This window comes from Phyllopteryx taeniolatus, chromosome 9 (genome assembly GCF_024500385.1).
Source record: "Phyllopteryx taeniolatus isolate TA_2022b chromosome 9, UOR_Ptae_1.2, whole genome shotgun sequence".
NCBI lineage: Eukaryota > Metazoa > Chordata > Actinopteri > Syngnathiformes > Syngnathidae > Phyllopteryx > Phyllopteryx taeniolatus.
This window is the reverse complement of record NC_084510.1, coordinates 31,351,768-31,362,996: the sequence shown is the minus strand read 5'-3', so window position 1 is coordinate 31,362,996 and position 11,229 is coordinate 31,351,768. Positions and strand designations below refer to the sequence as shown.

Genomic DNA, 11,229 nt, shown 5'->3' with positions numbered 1-11,229 from the left:
CATCACACAAAAGTTCCGGAAGCCATCTTCTGATTATTTATTTCTTTTTAAAAAATACATTCTTGCTGCGTCGTACTCCGGTTGACGTGGCCCTTCCAACCGGAATCAGCATTCTGACAGAATCGCTAACCGTCATCGTCATCATCATCATCAAAGTGTGCAAAACCAAAGTCAAGGAATGAAGTGGACTTGCCCTCCGTGCAAAAAAACGAACATCAAACGAAACCACACAATGAAATGTTTTTGTCGGCCAACGGCGCTCGCGAGAAAAGGCGGAAAGGCGGAAAGGCGGGGCCGCAGCACAAAAGACAACGGCTCATTGAAATTCAACACAAAGGAGGACGCGTTCTCGCTCATCCTCTTTTTTTTTTTTTTTTTTTTTTTTTTTCCCCTGATGGAATTTTAGAATTGGACAAAATCTCAATTTGCGTTAGAAAATGATGTCATCATAACTGCTATTTGCGTTTTGTTGTCGTACTTCTTAAATGAAGTGACCCTCATAAAGCCTCATATTGGCAGTGGGGCATTTTTTTTATAGTGCCTTGCCGCCATCTTGTGGCATTTTGGTACCAAGGAACTATGTTGAAGTGAGCTGAGGAGCTTCATTTCAACAAAGGTAGAGCCTTGTGGCATCTTAATGCCAAGGAACATTGTTGACATGAGTTGAAGAGCTTAACGAAAGGAGTGCTTTGACGCCATCTGGTGTCAAGGAACTACGTTGAAGTGAGTCGACGAGCTTCATTTAGTTTCGAGTAGTGCTCTGCAGCCATCTTGTGGCATCTTGGCGTCGAGGAACTATGTAGAAGTGAGTCGAGGGTCTTCATTTCAACAAAAGTAGAACTATGTTGACACGAGTTGAGGTGTTTCATTCCGACCAAAAATGAATTTTGGGGAGTGGCGGCATAGGCACGAGTTCCCTGTCCACGGAATCCGAGACGTTTGGGAGGTTTTGTGGCCTTTCTGATCCAGCAGATGGCGCCGGCGAAAACAAGGAAGAGTGTCAGGTGTGAAAGGCGTTCCCACGGCAACCGCGCGTGGCCGCCGACATTAAGCCGCTAACGGGATTGACCTCTTCGGCCGGGTCGACGGGGCGCCGGCGCCGGCCGGACTTCGCCAAGCGCGTTTTGCCTTTGATCCCGAGCGGCCGCGGTCGGCCTTAATCGGCGACGCCTCTCGCGCTTCCTGGTGTGACGCAGCACGTGGCTCGTTATTAGCCGGTTGAAATGATGGCCCGGGAGAAAACCACTAAAACGCCATCGGGGACTAACGAGGACGAGTGGTCGGAAAAGAGGCCGCCGAGGTTCGGCTCGTCGCACGAGCGCCGCCTGTGGCCAACTTTGATTTTGAAAACCAAATGGTGCTGTGCCCCTGCTGACGGGCCCATTAGTGAGGACCGCACGGTGAACACCTCCCGTCAACATTCATTACGTCATTTGTGTCCGTTTGTGTTTTGTGTGGAAAAAAAGAAAATGCATAATTCACTCATTGCCTGCCAATGCCGTCCAAAGACGTCAAATTGAACGGGGACGGTCTTGTGCAGTTGACGTGTCATCATCAGGCCTCTGGATAACTGCAATGAGAAATGGCACCCAGTAGAGGGCAACAATGCCTCCAGGTCAACGTCCCTCCCTCAGATTGAAGGAGAAGAAGAAGAAGAAGAAGGCGGGGTGCAACAGACAATGAGAAGATGCAAGCAGAATGGCGGAAAAGAGAGAAGACAAAGTGAAAAGAAAGCTTTCGTTACTAGAAATGTATTGCGCCACGGCAAGAAAAATATTCCTGCGACCGACAGGAACGACGCCTTCGATCACGCGGAGGACGAAAGGATGACGCTCCGAGCCGATCGCTTTGTTGCAAAGCTAACGGCCAAAATGCCGGCGAGACGCTCTCGGCCGCTCGCCGGCCGGGATTTGAACAAACGGGACGCGGAAGCGGCAGATGAGTCGCCGGCCGAGCTTTCATCCCTCCGGATGATCGGAGACGAAGGTAACTCGTTTGCGGCTGGCGTTAGCTACATTTAGCGAGCAAACGCGCTCCTTCGAGCCTTGTGACGTCGAAACATCATTTAGTCTCGCTCGTTCAAGTTACAATGGAACATCTGCCGCCAGTACTGATGTGAGTTTTCTATTTCGGCCATCTTGCAGGAATTCAACACCCGCGAGTCGAGCGTCCTTTAGGATTGTGACAAAGAAAAGTACGTTTTTTTTGTTTTTGTACCCTTGCAAAACACGTCATCAGTAAAAAGTATTCTCCAGTAATGCTATGTCATTTTGAAAACTTCGACTCCCGTTCCAGTACGCGGTGCAAACAAAAAAGGTCTCCCCCCCGAGACCCACAACAGCAATTTCACACGTCTATTTTTGTCGTAATAGTTAGATTTGCAAACGGCACAGGTTGCGCTTCGAGCAGAATTAGCAACTGGTTTCAAGGAGAATGACAACCTGAGAATGAGATCCCATTCAGCGCCACCAAAGAATAAAATCCAGATGTGGTTAAAGGTTTGCTCGATTTTAAGCGCCAGGTCATCGAAAGTTGGGACTCGCGCAAACGGTGGAGGAGGAAAAAAGTGTGGGAGGCCCGTTTGTTCATGCGTGTAAATTCTCTACATAGTTGAATTATGTCAGTGTGGAGATTTTGAGTGAAGAAGAAGAAGAAGAAGAAGAAGAACGCTGCTGTTGCTCGTCGGAGACGTTTTGAGCGGCGGCGTAAACGTGGCCCGACGACGTCGTCCGTCTTGTTCACCTGTTGAGGCGCGTCGTCGAGTTTGGTGTCCTCACTAATGCAACTGACTTGGAGTAGCAACCCGACCAGTGTTTCTCATCTATATCAAAGGATCTATGAAGGGTTCATATTTGCCCTTGGGCAACACACACACACACACACACACACACACAGACGCGCGCACACACTCGCTCACTCGTTTGATCAGAAACACACTAACTACAAAGTGAATGCGCGTTCTCGTTTTGCGGTCATGCTCGTGTCGTCATTGACAACGTGCAGAAATCAACACGATGAGAAAAAGAGCAACGCGCACGCCGGCGACTTTTTGGGACTTGTGCGGAAGCGGCCCGTGAATGTTTCATCCACGGTTGTGAGGTCCGCCGTGTTCTTCGACCGAGCGCATTTGAAAGACGCCAGACGCCAAACACGCGATACGGCAGAGCGACGTGCGCTTTTGTTTTGTTTGCGCGGATGTTGCGGCGATCCAGACGAGGACGTCTGCACGTGACTGGCGGTCTCCGCCGGACAAAAGCAAAGTCGCGTGCCTGCTGAGTACTGATGCGGACCTTCAGTGGTCGACGCCGTGACGCGCACACACACACACACACACACACAACGTTGCCGGCTTCAAGGACACTTGTTGGTGTGTGGCGCGTGCGCGTGTGCGTTGTTGCCGGGAAAAAACAGCTTGCTCCGGAGACTCCCAAAGTCTAAAAACAAGCTTTTGCTTTGTTTGCGTCGGTGCTCTGTTTCATCACTTTGACAGCAGAGTCAAAACACAAACAAAAACAATTACATTCAATTCTTTTCCATTTTAGTTTGCTTGTTTGTTTGCTTTGAATAAATAATGTCCATGATTTCCCGGTTAAAATTTGCTTAGTTCCTGTCAAACACGAGACAGGGCGCGCCTCACCTCCGATTGCGCAATCTCTCACAAAAAAGCCCAAGTCGCACACTTCAACAGCACCACCTGTTGGTCAAATTACTGCACTAAACCTCAGCGGGCTATTGGCAAGTGCCTCTTCTGTCTCTTTTGACCACTGTGATGTGATGTGCGGCCATGTTTTCAACAACAAGGCTTTCAAATTCCGAAGGGGCTCGAAATGCGGAATCGGCTTGCAAAACAACAATTCGGCTTTAAAACGTGAAAAGACGTTTCAAATGAGCTTTGGAGTCGCGAAGTTTTGGAAGTCATCCGAAATGTCGTTGATCAAAAGTAAGATCAGACGACGGCTGGCGTGCAAATACTTTCGCATCAAGTAACTTCGTTCTTGATTCGTGAACGGTCAGTGACGTCATCTGGGGGAGGCTGATCGCGGAGGATCAGGCGTTAGGACCCGGGGGGGAGCTCGTCAGGCTGGCGGTACGCAGCGCGTGCGGGGACGGAAACCGGAGATGTGCTCTTACAAAATAAAAGCGAGGTTTGGAAAAGCGGAAAAAATAAAATACAAATGTTTGGCTCATTAAAAATGGCAATAATGAGTGACATTCATATGAATAATTCCTTATTGTTCATTTATGACCTGTAAACAAATATATATATGGGAATGAAGTTACAATCTTCCATCAGACTACATGTTTTTGAAAAGGGCAGTTCACACACTAAAATAAAAATATTGCACACATTAATCAAAATTATAGCGACAATCTGTTCAAATCTTTTATCAAAAAAATCTTTCTTTCTTTTTTCTTTCTATCCTTGCCTAGTTCATTATTACCTTCCCTTCGTTCCTTTTCATTCCACCTGCCAAGGTTTTTTTTTTTTTTTTTTTTTTTTAAAATAAATTATCTTCTCTTACTTTGAAAGTCTCCCGGCCGGAATCTCCCCCGATCTGCTGGCACGCGCGCGCCCCTGCCTGACGCGGGCGCGCGCGCGGCTGTCAGTGGAGGTGCGCGAGCCTCCGACAGTCAGTCGGTCAGTCGACCAGTCAGTTCGCGCACGCACGCACGCACGCGCGAGGAACTTTGAGGCGTTTGTCGCAAATGTGACAAATTTGCTCACTTGTGTTTTTGTCTGACTTTTTTTTTTTGGGGTGGAGGGGCTACGATTGCGAGGAGGCGCGAGCAATGTGAGTCAAGTTGGCGAAAGAAAGGATAACGCAAAAAAAAGAAAAAAGAAGAAGAGATGGACGCGGGGGGTCACGTGAAGCTTTGGCGCCTACTTTTCTTCTTCTTGGCGCCTTTGGGACGCACTGTTGCGCAATTTTTCCCGGGTGAGCTCACAAAATAATCATTCCAACAATGCTAATTGCACTCATTCTTTGTCATCATTTGTCAAAATTGAAATGTGTTCATTGTTTTATTGCCACGTCTGGCTTGCATGCCGTGCGGGTCCGGGAGCACCTTGCCGGCGGTGGGGGTCCCTCGAACCGCCGCCGCCGCCCAAAAACAAAACAAAACAAAACAAAGGTGTCTCATGAAAATGCCATTTTTCTTGCATCACATTGGAGAAAAACGTTGGAAAAAAGAAGACATGATCTCTGTGTGTGTGTGTGTGTGCAAACTTTCTTGTTGTTTTTCTGGAACCTTCTGCTTGGTAGTCATCCCACGATTGCACGAGGCACATGCAGCCCCCAACCCCCCCCCACCAACCCAACCTTCCTTGCCCCCCAAACCCCTCAAAGTATATTGTGACTCTTGTTTACATGAAAAACATTTCATTTGTATTGTTGTGACCGCAACGTAAACGGAAGGTCGATTGTGAACGATGCTCGAATTCGTACGGATTGCACGAAACGTTCTGTGCGTGTTTCGGGGGCTTTGGACGAGTTGTTGCATCTGCAGTGCGCTTTCGTGGCGCAAGGGGGCGAGAGTGGCCCATCACATCTCACACACACACACACACACACACACACACACACACGCGTTAAGGTCTCACACTAAAACTGGAGATTTTTCGACGATTCCTAATCGGAATAACCCAAAAGTAATGACTTTAATTCATATTTTCTTTTGCTGATTTGAGTAAAGCACCAAACACGTGACATGATGTTTGGTCATGCAATTCTCGTGTGTGTGTGTGTGTGTGTTATATGAATTAATTGTATGCCACCGAGTCGAGATGATATGAATTGAAGTCGACGTTTACAAGGTTGCGTTGCTGTAATTGTATTTAATAGTCTAATCGTTCAATGAATTGATTGAATATAAAGTGCTTTATTTCACTTGATCATTTTCAAAGCAATATTTTCTCACAAAATCTTGACGCAGCAAGGCTGGTTAATATCTTTCTTTTTTTTTTTAATGTAGATGATTTCTCATGACCCAAAAGGTCATAAAAACAAACAACAGCAGACAAATCATGTATTCGTCTCAATATGTCGCCGCATCTGCTTAAAATGTATTTGAAGGCTTGTTTCATGGGAATATTATGGCGCCATTGGCGTCTGCGATATTTTACGATTTACCATTTACGTCGGACGAGATCGTACGAATGAAAGTCGCGTTTTGTGCGGCGAGTTCGGCGAGTCCGGCGGCCTCTTATGGCGGGCGGCCTGCCAGCCGGGCAAAGGAGACGTGCCCACCGGCACCCACTTGGCAACAATTTGGGAAGAAATTGCACGCGGCGTAAGGAGAGCCGCGTCGAACGCACATCGCGGGCCTCGAATTCTCATCGTTTCGCGGAATGTGTTTGCGCGGGCCGCCATTTTGGAAGCACGCCGCGCTCCTTCTTAAGGCGTCCCCCCCCCCTCCTCCTCCTTCTCGTGTCATTGAAATGTTTGCCGTCGTGTGCGAATGTTGAGCGTGCGACGTGCGAGGCGCGTGACTCCGAAAGCGTCTCGCGGCCTTTTGAAGGGTTGGCTAACGACGGTGCGATGACGTAAAAGTTGACCTTGAGAAGGTACTCGCCGGCGACCTCGGGGAAGGTCGCGCCTTTGGAGTCGCAATTGCACTTAAGGAGATTCGTCGGCCGCCGCGTGTCGTCTCCTTGACGGCCGGGGAAGAAGGGAGGAAGGGGAGGCGGAGGGATAATGAACGCCGACGGAGAGGTCGCCAGGGACGGAGAAAAACAAAAATAATTTATTCTTATTATTTTTTGGGAACCTAACCCGCTTATTTGCTGAAAAACTCACCTGATTCGGTGTTCAGGCCAAAGCAATAAAAGTAGTACTTCGGCGCCAGCTCGTGGCATCTCGGTGCCGAGAAACAAGCTTGTCGTGAGTTGAGGAGTTTCATTTCGAAAAAAGTAGGGCTTTGCCGCCATCTTGTGGCATTTTGGTGTCAGGGAAAAAAGTAGTGCTTCGCTGCCATGTGAGGGAACCGTGTTGAAGTGAGTTGGGGCGCTTTATTTCGACAAAAGTAGTACCTCGCTGCCATCCGGGTTGGCATTGCAAATGACAATTTGTTCTCAGTTGCTTCACTTGGAAAATTAAGCCTGAATAAATCATTCAAATCCGTCTCGCGACATCTTTGTGCCGAGAAACTACCTCGGCGTCAGTTGAGGCGCTTCGCTTCGACGAAAGTACCGCTTTGACGCCGTCTTGTGGCATCTCGGTGCCAAGGGACGAAGTAAACGTGAGTTGAGGCGTTTATTTGGCAAAGGTAGTGCTTTGACGCCATCTGGCGGCATCTTCCCGTTTTTGGAGCGGCGCCATTTGCAGATTTTGGCTAATCGCGGCAACGATTCGTTGATTCCCGCAAAACAAGCGGCGAAACGTCGGCCGCGATGAGACTCGAATCCTGTTCGTTTTCCATCCGTCCGTTTTCCACGTACCCCGAAGCGGTCGCCGGCCAATCGCAGGGCACATAGAAACAAACGACCAGTCGCACTCACATTCCCATTTCGAGTCGCCAATGAACCCCGAACGCGGGCGGAAAAGCCACGCAGGCGAGGCGCGGGGAGAACATGCAAACTCCACCCGGGCCGGGATTTGAACCCGCAACCTCACGACTGCGAGGCACACGCGCTAACCGTGCCGCCTCTGTTCGTTTTGATTTCTGCGATTAGAGAAAAAAAATAGCATATTTGTTGACATTTGTCTAATTCTGCTCTTATTTTTTATTGGAATTAACAAATTGCAAAGTACAGACGAAAAACGACATTTTTCCATTTGTGCACTTCTTCTTTCTGTAAATAATTGATTGCAATGAATGCACGAAGGTTGGAACTTGAAATATAAGCATACTGTCGATTTTTCCCTCACGTTGACATCTGCGGGGTTTTTTTTGGTTTGTTTTCTTTCTCCACCTTTGGAGGCCACGCTCGACGATTCCCGCGCGCGCTCGCCATTGAAGCACGCTCTCCCGCGCGAAAGCCGCGGCGGCAAATTGCGGGGCGCACTTAGCGCTCTCCCCGCTGCGGCATCGGCGGACATAATGGAGACGCAAAACACCGGCGAGCGTCGGCGAGTCAAGTCGTCGCAATTATTGAGGCGGCGGCGTCAAGTGACAACGTTCGGAACTCGAACGCGCCGCCACTTCGACTGCGCGCTCGTCGACAGCACCGCATCGGCGAGGATTTGACACTTTTCAAATTCCATTTTAAGATGGGGATTGGAAAAATGGAAAACGATGGTTCGCCTTTTTCAAAGGAATTGGAAATATGGAACGTTTCAAGGCCAGCAATAGCCTGCCTGACCCCTTTCCAATGTGTGACGGCGAAATGTTTTCTCGTTGAGTTGTTACGCCCGGCTGGCGTAACATCGTGACGGAAGAACCCAAGCGCAAATGTCGTTAGCGTGCGTTTGCGCGCAATGCTGTCGAGTGCCCGTTTTTGTCATGAAAAGACAAACGCTTGCGCGACGTGAGCGCTGACGAGACGCACAATGAATGAAAAAAATGCTTTTTTTGTGGTAGGAATGTTTTGAGATAAGAGCGTGTTCATGCGACAAATTAAACTTGTGTCACAAGGCACCGCTACCTTTTTTTTAACTGCCCATTTAAAAAACAAAAAAATAAAAAATCTCCCATATTTAAGCACAAAGTTAGGTTCAAATGTAACAGTGGCTTTAAATAATACGAAATATACTTTAGGAAGAAAATGTCTGTCATGTTTTTGGTGAACACTTAGGCTTACAACACAACTGGATCATAATGCTGGTGATTCGGCAGCGTTCGGGCGAGTGTTCGCCGCGGACGCTAATGAAGCGGCCCGCGTGTGTGTGTGTGTGTGTGTGTGTCAGACTGCACAGACGCTCGTGTGAGGGTAACAAGGCCCTTGTCTTATTGTCCGAGCCTCTTGAGGTCCTATTAACCTTTGCTGAATGCGTGCGCACACACACACACACACGCAAGTGTGAGTTAATTGGCCGAGGCAAATATTGTGCGGTAAGTTCAAGCCGCCGTTGCGCGGCGGCATTGTGCGTTCGCGTGTGCGTGCTCGTTTCGACGACCCGAAATTTGGCGAGCTCGTTCGTCATGACGACGCGCACGGAAACGTCTCAAGGACCCGTGCGCAAAATGGAACAGGAAGTCAGCCATTTTGGTTCGAAGCAGCTGTTTTGCGCTCGGACGGCGTTCTCGGATCGGATTCGCCGATTGAGAGGAAATTGGGCGGACGTGTCTGTATTGACGAGACGCGTGGAAAAGTCTCAAAGACTCATGCGCAAAAGGAATCAGGAAGTCCGGCATTTGGGTCGGAAGATGCCAGTTTCTCCTCATGACCTGAAATCATGACAGGTCGCACGCGCGCACGCACGTGCACGCCTTTCTCTTGTCTTTTTTTGGGTTGGACTTCGCTCTAAAACCAGTTTCATTTTTGCAAATGTTGCCGTTGCGTCCGCTCGCGTCGACGTGTTATTAGGAATCCCACTCGTGTTCGAGGCAGGACACGCCCCGCTCCAACATGATTGGCGGCAGGACGCGTCGCCGCAATCCGATTGGCTGCCGTATCTCGTGTGACCCACCCTAATCTTAACCCATCGTCACCAACCCTGATCCCAGCGTTGACGCTAAATGAAGCATTAACCAAAAAAAAGAAGCCCGAGATAGCTCAGGCACGCTCGTTAGCACCTTAGCATGCTAATGAGGGCGAAAACAGCCGCAAGAAATTCAGAATCATTTTACAATTTGGGTTCGTATCATTGAAAATGACGTCGGCCGTTGCGAACGTCACGTTGGCCACGCCGGTGACGTCATCTTCAATGGACAGCGGAAGGCCACAGAAACCCAAAATGGTTGAACATCGGAAACAAATCTTATTCCGCAAACACGATATTGATCGGAATATCCTCTTTCGCCTGGCGGGGGCAGCAGATAATAAATAAGAATAAATGAATCAAAAGAAAAGGTGATCATTGATCATTGAGTTCCCCTTTGAAGATGACGGGATCTCTGTGCCGGCGAACACCGCGGCGTGCCGCCCGCCCGTTACGGTCGGCGGTTCAACTGGACTTTGGATTTTGTGTGCGTGCGTGCGTGTGAGCGGCTTAAGCCAAACGGAAGCGAGCGTGTCCTCGGGCTTTTACAAGCGGAGGTTCTGACCCGAGCCCGAGGCGAGCCGTCCCGGTTCGTCAAGGAGATGACAGGCGGGCCCGTGTGTGCGTGAAGACTGGCATAGCCAAAGTGGAGGTGAAGACAAGTCCCGGAGGTGTTTTTGTGTGTTCCACTCGAGCACCTCGGTCTAGACCGTCTGTCAATCAATTAGCCCCCCGCCGGCTCGTCCTCGGCCCACCATGCGGCTGCTCAGACCCAAAAAAACATTCTTGTGTCAAGTGTGAAAGCGCAGGAAGCTGAGCGGAAGAAATCATCCACAATGTCAAAAACAAAGACCCCCCAAAAAGGATTGATTTGAATTTCTCTGGTGGGATTGAGCAGCCGTTTTAGAGCATTTTGACCCAACTTTTCAAGACCCGCAGAATCTCGCGAGCACCAAAACGAGCAAAACTCTTCTTTCGAGTTCTGATGTGGTTGCGTTCGTGAGGAATCTGTGGAAGCTGTGGAACGTGGCCCGCTTTCACCCAAAACGCCGCAGAAGTGACTGAGAAAAGGCCTTTGAGCGCAAAATCATTCATTTCAATTCAAACAACTAAAAAAAAACATCGTGAGCGATGCTGACTCAGCGCACGGCTCGATTTATTTATTTTTTATACACGACGTTCGCTATTCACTCCGTCGACTGCGTCGTCTTTTCTCCCCATCGCGACACGCACTCTCGACTTGTCCGACTTCCGACGTGTTGGCCTTTCTGTGTAGTCCACAATAAAAATCAACATGAGGGGGAGGGCGCCCCCAGGTGGTCGCGTGGGTCCAAGGTCACGGGCTGTACGAACAGGAAGTAGGCCTGTGACACGCGCACACAAATGAAATGTACCCAGTTTTGAAAGGTGCGTGCACCTGTCTGAAAGTATAAATCTAAAAACACACACGCACACACACAAACGCACGCCCTCGGCCATAACTGTCCTTGCTCTCTCTCTCTCTCTCTCTCACACACACACGTACACAACACACACATGCGCGCGCGCACACCCTGACCCGCTTTGCACAGCGTGTAACCTCAGATGACGAAAAGAGAGAGACGGTCACAATTGCTCAATAAGGCGCCGTCGTTCTTCGCTGACGATA

The 11,229-nt window shown here is 49.3% G+C and overlaps 1 protein-coding gene across 15 annotated transcripts in view; it reads left to right on the top strand.

The window, feature by feature from the left end:
• The first annotated feature begins 4,609 nt into the window (after nt 1-4,609).
• ptprt (protein tyrosine phosphatase receptor type T) overlaps nt 4,610-11,229 on the top strand; it is a 120,926-nt gene continuing 114,306 nt past the window's right edge. For 14 of the 15 annotated variants that reach the window (XM_061784112.1, XM_061784124.1, XM_061784121.1 and 11 more), the window contains exon 1: nt 4,611-4,937. In XM_061784112.1, coding sequence (XP_061640096.1) covers nt 4,850-4,937 — 88 coding nt within the window. In that variant the 5' untranslated portion in view covers nt 4,611-4,849. Of the gene's footprint in view, nt 4,938-11,229 lie in introns of all 15 variants that reach the window. The other variant, XM_061784113.1, reaches the window with a different exon arrangement.